Source organism: Hyla sarda, chromosome 1 (genome assembly GCF_029499605.1).
Source record: "Hyla sarda isolate aHylSar1 chromosome 1, aHylSar1.hap1, whole genome shotgun sequence".
Lineage (NCBI taxonomy): Eukaryota > Metazoa > Chordata > Amphibia > Anura > Hylidae > Hyla > Hyla sarda.
In genome coordinates, this window is record NC_079189.1 from 188,808,207 (window position 1) to 188,821,769 (window position 13,563).

At 41.5% G+C, this 13,563-nt stretch overlaps 1 protein-coding gene across 4 annotated transcripts in view; it reads right to left on the reverse strand.

Moving 5' to 3' along the window:
* Positions 1-13,563, reverse strand: part of AIMP1 (aminoacyl tRNA synthetase complex interacting multifunctional protein 1) — a 77,096-nt gene that overhangs the window by 12,974 nt on the left and 50,559 nt on the right. For all 4 annotated transcript variants that reach the window (XM_056566005.1, XM_056565995.1, XM_056565974.1 and 1 more), the window contains one exon: positions 5,358-5,563. In XM_056566005.1, coding sequence (XP_056421980.1) covers positions 5,358-5,563 — 206 coding nt within the window. The remainder of the gene's footprint in view (positions 1-5,357; positions 5,564-13,563) is intronic.

Below are 13,563 nucleotides of genomic sequence, written 5' to 3' on the forward strand. Positions count from 1 at the left end.
ATATTGTCCATCTGGAGATTGACTTTGGCGGCCATTTTGCTCTCTAAGAAATGGTTTTCCCTGGTGTTTCTCTCACAGTTTGCAAGCAGAGCAGTTTACCTCCAGGAAGCTCGTGGTTAAAGGGAAATGTTATAAACCAGGGAGAAAATTTACTTCTTTAAGCCCTACCACTTCAGTCAGCATTTGGCCTGCACATACCAGCAATAAAACGCTCCATTTTCCCCATAGCTGGAAAATGATTTTCCTTGATAGATACCTTACTTAAAGTATTTATAGCAATGATGAAGATATACGACTAAAAAATGTAATTGCCCAGATGTTTTATTTTTCTATTGTTGTTTTATATCTGTACTTAGGACCACATGATTCACATCAAGTGGCTTTTTTCTTCTTATTTCCCAGGTGCTCCTTCTTATTTATGCATGTATTTATTGTACAGCTCAAGCAAGCATCAGAGACAATTATCTAATTACTTGAATGACTTGGCAGCTCCGCGATCCTCCCTGCTGCACTCCAAAGAATAGCGATCAGCAATATGTAAGTGTTCCCAAGGTTAGCATTAATCTTGGCACTAAGGATGTAGTCATAAAAGGCTGATCCCCATGGAAAAAATGAAAAAGAGAAAATAGCCTTCAAATTAGATCCTATTCTTCCCCCATTCAAAGCTTCATAAAACAGGGATGAAGCACATGAAAACCTAAAATGGATAAATTCTGGTTTCGTAGAGAAAAATAGAAAATAAAATGCGCATATTAGTTTTAGAAAATAAAATGTCTTTCGAATATTAGTAGAAGGGGATACATGGTTTCTATGGTGCACATATAATGGTTCATCTCTGCAGCTGTTGGAGGAAACAGGACAGGAAAAAGGGCCCTGAACAAATCAAGCCCCATTCATTACATAAAGTAATAGTAATTGTTGTGTACGTAAGTAAGTACAGGATATACACAATCACTGGTTAATAACTAAAAATGACTCAATGTATGATTTTTTGACTGGAAAAATGTATTATTTTGGGGGGACCACCCATGCAACAAAGAAGAAAAACTGGAAATTTAGGAGAAACTGTGCCAAGCCAAGAGATCAGAGAAGTGTATTAACGATTATGGGATCTATTGCCTTAAATCATCTTGTGAGGATACACAGAACCAGCTTCATGTGTATGTGGCCCCTATGGTGACATCACACTGTTCACAAACTCTTCCAAGCCATGTGGGGCCTCAGACTTCTAAGGTGCTGATGTGGCACCTAAGAATACAACCAATTTTCATCAAAGAAGCAGCAACATATTAGCTATAAGAAAGTAAGCACTGGGGTCTATTCACATGTACAGTATCCTGTGCACATTTAATGTTGCAGATATGAATCTGTGTTCAGTCACCGGGGTACTCCGGTGGAAAACTTTTTTTATTTTTTTTATCAACTGGTGCCAGAAAGTTAAACAGATTTGAAACTAGCAAAAATCTAATAGGAGAAAGAGAGTCTCTGCACCGTTCTATACGGACACTCAAATACCTGGAAAGCAGTATTTAAATACCCCTTGCTGACAACTCAGACACCTGTGCAGGTATGGTAGTGCTGCAACGTGCAAAAGCATAAAAGTTCATCCAAATCCAAAAGAAAGGAAAAAACGGAGCACTAACCATATTGATGCAACAGGTGACTTTATTCCTTATCCAGATGGACACATGAAAGAGGGGGAGAGCAGACAGTCAGGGAGACTCCGGGAGCCCGGAGTCTCCCTGACTGTCCGCTCTCCCCCTCTTTCATGTGTCCATCTGGATAAGCAGGGGTGTGGAAATTAAAAAAAAAACTACTTGTCCAAGGGACTAAAGCGGAACACAATCTACTTGTCCCTCAAGAAAATCTACTTGTCCTGGTAGATAAAATAATTTCAACCAAAATAGTCTGATCCCCCCCCCACTAGACCACCAGGGATGGATAGAAGATTCCTTTAGACACTGCTGACAGCGGTGATCTAATGGGTTAATAGGTGATCGCAGCATGTCAGGCTACTAGCGGCGGGAGAGCTGTAGATCCTCTTACCCCCCCAGACAAGCCCAGAAAAGTCTAGATATAACTTTTTGATCACCTTATAAAAAATTTCTCATATGAAGTGACCAAAAATGAACAATTCTGGACTATTCTTTACATCTTTACATTTACACCGTTCACCGTACGGTTTAATTAACATTATATTTTAATAGTCTGGACATTTCCACATGCAGCGATACCACTTATGTTTCTTTTTGTACATTATTTTTATTTAAATAAAATTGGAAACTTTTATTAGGAAAGGGGCTTATTCACATATATACGCACTTTTTAAAATATTTTTATCACTATTTTTCAGTCTCAATAGGGACTTATGTGTTACTGGCGGGGGGGGGGGTTCTGCTTCTCCAGTTTATATGGTGCATTTTGTGTCAGAAAATGCTGGAAGTTGCATTTAGTTAGTAGATAACTACAACTCCCAGCATGCCCTGATACAGTCTATGGTTGTGTGGATGTTGCAGCATGTTGCACTGTATAGTATTACAGTTAAGGTTATTGTGTAACATGCTGGGAGTTGTAGTTTTGGTTTGTGTCAGCTGCAGAGCCATAGAATGTGTCAAGGAATACTGGGAATTACAGTTAGTAACTACAACACCCAGCATGCCCTGATGCAGCCTATAGCTCTGAAGCTGACCCGAACCAAAACTACAACTCCCAGCATGTTACACTTTATAGTTCTATAGTTTAGGTTATGGTCCAACATGCTGGGAGTTGTAGTTTTGGTTCGGGCGTGTTTGTCTGCATCCGTGGGGCTCTTGGTTGGCGGGTGAGTATGAAGGGGGGGATTCTGGGGGTGTAATTTAGGGCGGGTGCCACTAAAAATAAATAAAATTAGATGGCACAACTGCCCTAATGCCCGACGTGACAGTCCGCTCCTATACAAAACATTCATGCATACACATATCATACATACACCAGCCACTGCCCCCATATCATACATACACACACCCCCGCTACTGCCCCCCCTACATCATACATTACATATACACATCACAGATACATCACACATTACATACACATCACACATAGACATCATACACACATCACACATACACTCACACCATACATATACACCATACATATGCACACATCATACATACACCCGCCGCTGCCCCCCCCACATCATACATACACACACACCCGCCACTGCCCCCCCCCACATCATACATTACATACACTCACACCATACATATACACCATACATATGCACACATCATACATACACCTGCTGCTGCCCCCCCCCCACATCATACATCACATACACACATCACACATAGACAGACATCATACATACACCAGCCACTGCCCCATATACATATACACACACACACACACACCCGCCACTGCCCCCCCACATCATACATTACATACACACATACACTCACACCATACATATACACCATACATACACCTGCCGCTGCCCACCCCACATCATACATCACATACATACACATCACACTTAGACATTATACACACATCATACATTACATACACATCACACATAGACATCATACACACATACACTCACACCATACATATCCACCAGTGTTTCCCAACCAGGGTGCCTCCAGCTGTTGCAAAACTACAACTCCCAGCATGCCCAGGGCTGGAGGCACCCTGGTTGGGAAACACTGATATACACCATACATATGCACACATCATACATACACCTGCCGCTGCCCCCCCATCATACATTACATACACACATCACACATACACTCACACCATACATATACCACCACCCTTCCTGCCGCCGCCTGTATTCTCGGCCTCCTCACCTGATCCGGCCATGAGTGGACATCAGAGCTGTAGTCCCGGCCGGTGTGAGGTGAGATTTCCGTCCTCTCCCCTCACCCCTGCTCTGTGTTTTCCCCGTGCAAACAAGCAACCGCCCCGTGGTGGATTAGGTCCTGTCTAGACAGAGCGGGGGAGGGGGAGCTGTGTGCGGGGGATGGAGCTGTGCACGAAGCTGTCTACATCCTCTCTCTCCCCCTGCTGTGTCTTCTGAGCTGCGTCCTCCATCCTCCGGGAGGGGAGATAAGGGGGCTCTGCAGTCAGCTTGAGGCCGCCGCCCCCTCCATACACTCTGAGCGCCGGTGTGAGGTACAGACTGCGCCTCACACCGACATTAAAGAAAAATAAGGGGGAAGGAAGTCTGTCTGTCTGTCCCTGCTAGCCCGATACAGGGCTAAATCTATAAACAATTCACCTGCCCGAAGCCCAAAACTACTTGTCCCGGGCGTCGGGCTATAGGATTTCCACATCCCTGATAAGGAATAAAGTCACCTGTTGCATCAATATGGTTAAAGCTCCGTTTTTTCCTTTCTTTTGGATTTAGATTTGTAAATTACTTCTATTAATAAATCTTAACCCTTCCAGTAGTTATTAGCTGCTGAATACTACAGAGGAAATTCTTTTCTTTTTGGAAAACAGAGCTCTCTGCTGACATCACGAGCACAGTGCTCTCTACTGACATCTCTGTCCATTTTAAGAACTGTCCAGAGTAGGAGAAAATCCCCATAGCAAACATATGCTGCTCTGGACAGTTCCTAAAATTGACCGTGTGGTTAAATTAACATTATATTTAAATAGTTTCGACATTTACGCATGGGGCAATACCTCATATGTTTAGATTTATTTTTGTTTACATATTTTAAAAATGGGAAAAGGGAGGGGGGGATTCAAACTTTTATTAGGGAAAGGGTTAATTCATATTTAATAAAAAAAATTAACACTTTATTTCACATTTTTTAGTCCCCATAGGAGACTATTACATGCAATCTTCAGATTGCATACACTGATCAATGCTTCTCCATAGGAGAGCATTGATCAGAGTTATCTGTGCTCAATTGCTACAGCCTGCAATGGTTGGCTGCAGCATTGGAGCACTGATGGGATGGCAGGGAAGGAGATAAGAGACGTCCCTCCATCCGTACAGCTGATAGCTTTTTTCAACTTTGATCTCTGCGTCTAAATGGTTATGCTGGGTATCGGCCTGATCGGCGATGACCGGCATTAGCAAGCGGATATGTTGTGAGCTCAGCGCCTGACGTTTCTGAACTGCGTTTTGCAGCAAGGGTTTAAAATGTATATAATTCCTAAAGGCCGTTAAAATAACGAGCATGTTCATTATTTCTGGCTGTAAGTAAGAAATAACAAAATCCAGCTATAAAACAGAAAAAAAGTCAGTAAAACTTGTAGCAATTTTAACAACCAACTTTTAACAAACATGTGGTTGTACTGTGAATCATAATACATATAGCTTTTAGTATATATAATTAGTATAATATACTACCATATACCTGATCTAGAGGAATATGCTTCACTAGGCCACTGACAACCGTCCTTGGAGATGCTTCTCCTACATCAACTTCTTCTACATATAGGGAGTCAGCATCTGGATGTTTCTTGGCGGAGATAATGCAGCCAACACGCAGGTCCAATCGAGATACATCTACAGGTTTTGCATCATCATCTGCGGTAACTGATTTCTTCTCTTTCTTTTCTCCTTAATACATGAAAAAATACAGTTATGCAATGTGTTTACAGGGAAAATGAAGCTTTTGTATTATTCTAAATAGTACAGTTATCCAGAATGCTATACATACTTGGAAATCAGCAATGAGCACGTTTTATACATTAAAAAAGTCCACGCTAACATAAGAACAGTGTAATTGAGATCAAATACTAAATACAAGCCAAACAGAAAGGCTTGCAGAACAGTGTAATATGGCCCGTAAGGTTAACTGCACAAAGGTTCTGCCATAAATTACCTCTTGATTTTTCCAGAAACCTAATTCAAGACATGCAAGAACAAGGAGTGCCTACCTTCCTTCACATCATTTTTGTTGACATGCTGCCATGAATGATTTAATCATAAACGTGCCCAATATGTTTTAAACATTGTTGTGGCAGCAGCACAAAAAAGTGTAAAGAGATTTTATTCCCACTCTCTAGATATTCTTTTTATACAATGGACGTACTCCTGCTAAATGTAAAAAAGAAGTCATGTTTTCTGAGCCTATTAACCAGAAACAAAAGCAATACAGACACGTAAAGTATAATTTTGACAAAAATATTGCCCCATAGGCAGGAATCAGAAATTTGTGCATTTTTGTATTTGCCATTTACCAGTGTAGAAGCAAAAGACAACATCACTGACCACAATTCATGAAATGCTATACTATGTGTAAAAGCACCTATACAATAACATAGGAAGTATACCACAAAGTACAGGACTTACTATTAGTGCCAGAACACATCAGAAACCCTGAAGAAGCTCCTGTCCTCTACATATCTCTTTCTTACTTTTATATGTAAGGACTTGCTTTATATAGATTAGTTATCTACTTATTTTTGTTTAATCCAGCTTTTTTCCTATTTTTGAATGACATTTTGGGGCTTCAGAACCAATTACCAGGTTTCCATAGAGTTATGGTCTCAATGTACAATGGTTTTAATATATAACGGTCGTCCTGGAAGGCTGGAACCAATTAATATTATAACTTGAGGGACCACTGTATAAAGAAAACCATATACACATTGGCCCTCATTTACTATGCTAAACCCGACTTGTTTTGTCGGGTTTTTTTGGCGCATCTTTGTCTGCGACATGTTGCAGACATCGTGCGCCAGTCTGCGACACGATGCAACATTTTGTTCCCGACGGACCCGATGTGGATTCTCCCAAACCCGAAAAAGGGGCGTAACCCGACATTTCTGAGCTTTCCCACGTATTTATAAAGGTTTCCAACCCGAATTTGTTGAATTGTTGTGGATTTTTTTCCCGACAACTCAGAGGAGTTGGAAACCAAAACCTACAAAACCCATGTGCGACAAACAGGATGCGACATAATAATAAATACCAGGGGAAAAAAGCAGTCGGGTAAGAAAGCAAGATAGACTTACAACCCGATTTTCTAAGTAAATGAGGGCCATTGTTTTTAATGCACATAACATGCTAGGAAAAGGTAGAATCCAGAATTCCGCCAAAGACAAGCAACTGCATCAGACTTTCCAATGACGCCTCCCACTTGCTGTGTGCTGTGCTAGCATCCAACGCAAGCGTCAAATGTAATTACAGACGAATAAAGCAAAACTGATAAAAGAACAAAGCTGAGCTGGTTGGGATCCAGTATCTGGATATGAAACGTTAAACTTCTGTTTTTATGAGTCACACACTAACTGCCTCCAGAATGAATGAAACCTAAAAAACTGACAGGAATGTAACATAAAAAAAAGAGAATTTATGGAAAAAAGAACTGGTCAGTCTACCCAGTCTCCACATCTATTGTTCCTGTATAATATTTGCGATATCCTCTATAAGTTTTTACAATCTCTGACATTACTCCACCCTAAAACTAGCCTTTTTGACACTTCATGTAGAGCTCAGAGGGATTTCCTTGTACCTGACCGGTTGGTACATGTGTCCCTTTCACACACCACCTCTGCTTCTGTTGGTATGCCTCAAGTTTCTATACTTAGACTCCTCCACTTGTCCAAGTCTACCTGTCCCTTCCACTGGTTGCCCAGAGAATACCATTCAGTCATAGAAAAGCGGTCTTCAATCCAGCTCCTCTATACAGTTCTCTACTATCTCCAGTCTATAACCTTCTATAAGAGGAGGAGGGCAGTGCTTGTGGGTGACATATGTGAGTAGTACCCCACTGGGCGGCTAATTAATTGGGGGGAGCAGAACAGCACTGGCGGGTAACATGATTTGGTGGGGGGGGGGGGGGGGTGAAAGACATACCGTGATATACCTTGGAACCGCCATAAGTTACAAAAATACCGTGGTACACATATTTGGTCATACCACCCAGCTCTACCATAAAGTAAGCCCGCTCCTTCATATCACTGGTCCAGTGCTGACACGTCACAGTTTACAAGGAGATCCTGCACTTTCAGGAAAGGGAGAGCACAGCTGAAATGTATGATTTGTGCACTTTGGATAATAACACTATATCAGTGAGTAGCTTTATTACATATTTTGACACTGTCACGTACAGCCCTCACGACCTGGCGTACGGACACGTCCACGCCTCTCAGAAAAGAGTGCGCGGACAAAAGAATCACAAAACCCAGCAGAATATCTATTCTAATATTCTACCTCTAAGCTGCCACCGTGGTACGTTCACTCTTGGCTCCCCTGAGCACGCTCTGCTCCCTTATGAGCCAGTGAACCAGCTTAAACACACACTGTGTGTAGGTCCCCGTGTCTTTCCTGCACACGTGACCTCGGCTGGAACGGTATAGGGGTACTCTGCTTCCACACTGACTTTCACACACACCTACCACAATAGGCCCCAAAAATGAGCTACACGCACCCCAAAACCAGTCCACATGCCCACACACCAATACGCTGCCACCATCTATCAGTAGGTCGATAGAACGCCTCCGTTCATACACAGATTCTTGCACTCTGCGCTTTGACACCAAAACTATGGTAATGGCACGAGTCACGCTTATACACTAATACAACTATATTAGCTATAAGGCCATAGGTTCGTTAGAGCATACAAGGCTACGCATTAAAGTTATGGCTTTAATGTACATAAAGGGTACAGTACTTAGTTACAAAAAGAATTAAAGAAACAGACATACAAAATGTGCGAAACAGTTATAAAATAAAAGGGGAATAAAAATCAGAAGAGTTCCATACTTAACGTCGTTGAGTAAAGTCCTAATCCGTCCTTGGGGCCAAGGAAGAAAAATAGCGGCACAAGTCCATTCAGAATGGGCTCCAAACTCGTAACAACTAGATGGGGTGGGCCCACCACTTTTATGGGTGCAGCAGAGGGTTGGGTTAGAAGGGAGGTCTCCAGCTTCTTCTTAGAGCAGCCCACATCATCCCACCTCCCAACCTCCTCTCAAACACAGATTGATAGTTCATAAATCATAACTCCCATCATACACAACCGATGTGACATAGATGGCAGTACCCTTATTGATATGGTGACATTATAACACACATTTTGATAGGATCCATGAAGGGGTTATACATAGTTATAGGATACATAAAGCTTAGGGATACATACAGCTTAATCTATGGGTACAATGGGGTCATGTTTGGGTTCTAAGTAAAGCCTAATATTCGGGGATCATGATTCTGGGGGATATTTAACTATGGCTACTAAGGGGAGCCCTGAAAACATATTTCTAAAACTGGGACATATTTCACTGTAGGTAAGATGTAAACCGTTTGTTCATGTTGGCACCAACTGGCAGGATATGCGCGATTAACCCAATCAGCAAACAAGCTGTCCTGAGGCTCCTCATAGCTAGGTGTCAAGGGATATGTAAAGTAACCACCAACAGAATACAAAACAGTACAGGGGGTATACAGACAAAGGAAAATAATCAGAGGACCAGAGGATATATCCATTTCAAACAGGGTCCCAGACAGCCAGGAGACAGAGACATCCACCATGTTTTTCCTAAAAATGATATCCTCAGCCTATATTCACAACAGACACCATACATGGATTTTTCCTGTCATCACACAAAACCATTTAACATTCCAAACCTCTGCAGCTCATGCAGTCTGCATAATGCGTTAGCAACAAAAATATATAAATCATAAATCATCAATAATGTAAAATTTTACACTATTCAAAATATATTGTTCTGTAAGTAGAATTTTGTATATACATGGTCCATTCAGAATACAGTCTAAATTGGAGGGTTGTATTGTATTTCACAGGTAATGCACTAACCATGTCTGTAAATCAATCTCATGTCAGGAAATGAGACAGGGAAAGGTTTACAACATTATGGGCTCTCATTACAAGATATTCTGCCCACTAACTGAAGGCTGTCTGCTCACAGAAGGATTTATTTTGTGGTCATGTAGATGCATAAGAATAGGCAGACTTGTACGGTAAAATCTTCCATCATCATCAAATGAAAACTCACTAGTCCCTTGCCATTCATCAGAGCCAGACTGATCTACAGAAAAAGCCATAAACTAGTGGCTGTAGTAATGATAATTAGCTGGAAACGGGCACTGATGGTTCTCATCCATCACTACTGGAACATTGGTTATTTGATAGCTTCCAAAGATGGGCAATTGAATAGTAAAAGGACTTGTGCTTTTGAAACATTACCTGTACCAGTCAGCTGACAAGAACAGGGCAATGTCAAACTCCATTTTAGAAATAGTAACGCATGAAACTCAAGAACATCATCATCTAGGCAAATTTTTTGCAGCGTCTTTGCATTGAGTCTTCATTAAACATGTCCTACCATTTTAAAGGAGATCTATCATGCAGAAAAATGTATCTCCTATCCAAAGGATAGGGAAAATGTTTTAGAGATTGCAGGGGTCCAACCGCTGGGACCCCTCGTGATCTTCTGCTCTCTGGAAACAGGACGTGCCAACCCCTGCACAAAGGGGTGGCCGACATGTCCTCTCCATGTATTTCTATGGGAGAGCTGGGGATACATTCTCTCTCCAGCTCTCCCATAGAGATACATTAGGGGGGGTGTTGGCAGACGCTTCGTGCAGGAGTTGACACGCCCTGTTTCCAGGGAGAGTCGGGGATAGGGGATAAGAGGGTGAATTTTTCTACATGATACTTCTCATTTAAATATTTTTATTTGCATTCAGAGACTTAAAAGGAGAACTCTGGCAAAAATGAAACTTATACCCACGATCTGGGCCAACCTACAGCCTAGTCAGTGTAATGTGCATGGGGTCTCCCAATTCTTCCCCAACCAATGATATCAGGGAACAAAAGAATTTTAACAGCTAATGCCTTTGTTATCCCTAAAAATAAGCAGTACCATAGTTGTCTGGCAGTGGTGTGCAAGTGTGGGGAAATTGTGGTGAATAGTTAGGCCCTGTTCATACTACAGAGAATCTGCATGAAATATTTACAAGGACATTCTGTGCCGATTCCGCCTTGCAGCAGCCTCCTATTGTTTTCAATGGGGATTTTGCTGCTTGGTTCACACAAGTTCGTACCAGGACCTCTGACGAGCATGTAGATAGATACCAGCTGAATATTTAACACGTTTACATTTCGGTGGAATCCTCCGGAAAAGTCTCATTTATCAACGGAATAGCACTTATGTCCATGGCATATTACTGCAGACATAAGGAACGATTCCGATTAGTTTCTATTCCATTTACCATGGAGCAGGAACACTGCGGATCCACAGAGGAATCCAGCGAGAATTTTCCTCGCTGAATTTCCTCAGTGTGAACAAGCCCTCATTGGTCGAATGAGCATTCAACTAATATTAAAAAGGTGTATATCCACATTTACAGAATGCTACAATGATTTCTTGCCTGCAACTCCTATTAGTAAACAAATGCACCTGACACTGAGTGTATCAGCCAAATAGAAAATCTTTATTATACATATAACAATTGAGGAAGCGAAGTTATTACGCGAAACGATCGTTGGGGTCAGGTATAGGTAGGATTTGGCACTGTATTCTTGCTTGTTTACATCTTACTTGTCTGTATTGTTTTACCAGGTCCATGCTTTATCTGTATTGCACTTCCTATATGTATTTCTGGTACTTTATCCAGTATCACTGCTGCTAGTTGTGACCTGTGTATATTACTGCTGCTAGTTGTGATCTGTGTATATTACTGCTGCTAGTTGTGATCTGTGTATATTACTGCTGCTAGTTGTGACCTGTGTATATTACTGCTGCTAGTTGTGACCTGTGTATATTACTGCTGCTAGTTGTGACCTGTGTATATTACTGCTGCTAGTTGTGACCTGTGTATATTACTGCTGCTAGTTGTGACCTGTGTATATTACTGCTGCTAGTTGTGACCTGTGTATATTACTGCTGCTAGTTGTGACCTGTGTATATTACTGCTGCTAGTTGTGACCTGTGTATATTACTGCTGCTAGTTGTGACCTGTGTATATTACTGCTGCTAGTTGTGACCTGTGTATATTACTGCTGCTAGTTGTGACCTGTGTATATTACTGCTGCTAGTTGTGACCTGTGTATATTACTGCTGCTAGTTGTGACCTGTGTATATTACTGCTGCTAGTTGTGACCTGTGTATATTACTGCTGCTAGTTGTGACCTGTGTATATTACTGCTGCTAGTTGTGACCTGTGTATATTACTGCTGCTAGTTGTGACCTGTGTATATTACTGCTGCTAGTTGTGACCTGTGTATATTACTGCTGCTAGTTGTGACCTGTGTATATTACTGCTGCTAGTTGTGACCTGTGTATATTACTGCTGCTAGTTGTGACCTGTGTATATTACTGCTGCTAGTTGTGACCTGTGTATATTACTGCTGCTAGTTGTGACCTGTGTATATTACTGCTGCTAGTTGTGACCTGTGTATATTACTGCTGCTAGTTGTGACCTGTGTATATTACTGCTGCTAGTTGTGACCTGTGTATATTACTGCTGCTAGTTGTGACCTGTGTATATTACTGCTGCTAGTTGTGACCTGTGTATATTACTGCTGCTTGTTGTGACCTGTGTATATTACTGCTGCTAGTTGTGACCTGTGTATATTACTGCTGCTAGTTGTGACCTGTGTATATTACTGCTGCTAGTTGTGACCTGTGTATATTACTGCTGCTAGTTGTGACCTGTGTATATTACTGCTGCTAGTTGTGACCTGTGTATATTACTGCTGCTAGTTGTGACCTGTGTATATTACTGCTGCTAGTTGTGACCTGTGTATATTACTGCTGCTAGTTGTGACCTGTGTATATTACTGCTGCTAGTTGTGACCTGTGTATATTACTGCTGCTAGTTGTGACCTGTGTATATTACTGCTGCTAGTTGTGACCTGTGTATATTACTGCTGCTAGTTGTGATCTGTGTATATTACTGCTGCTAGTTGTGACCTGTGTATATTACTGCTGCTAGTTGTGACCTGTGTATATTACTGCTGCTAGTTGTGATCTGTGTATATTACTGCTGCTAGTTGTGACCTGTGTATATTACTGCTGCTAGTTGTGACCTGTGTATATTACTGCTGCTAGTTGTGACCTGTGTATATTACTGCTGCTAGTTGTGACCTGTGTATATTACTACTGCTAGTTGTGACCTGTGTATATTACTGCTGCTAGTTGTGACCTGTGTATATTACTGCTGCTAGTTGTGACCTGTGTATATTACTGCTGCTAGTTGTGACCTGTGTATATTACTGCTGCTAGTTGTGACCTGTGTATATTACTGCTGCTAGTTGTGATCTGTGTATATTACTGCTGCTAGTTGTGACCTGTGTATATTACTGCTGCTTGTTGTGACCTGTGTATATTACTGCTGCTAGTTGTGATCTGTGTATATTACTGCTGCTAGTTGTGACCTGTGTATATTACTGCTGCTTGTTGTGACCTGTGTATATTACTGCTGCTTGTTGTGACCTGTGTATATTACTGCTGCTAGTTGTGATCTGTGTATATTACTGCTGCTAGTTGTGACCTGTGTATATTACTGCTGCTTGTTGTGACCTGTGTATATTACTGCTGCTTGTTGTGACCTGTGTATATTACTGCTGCTAGTTGTGACCTGTG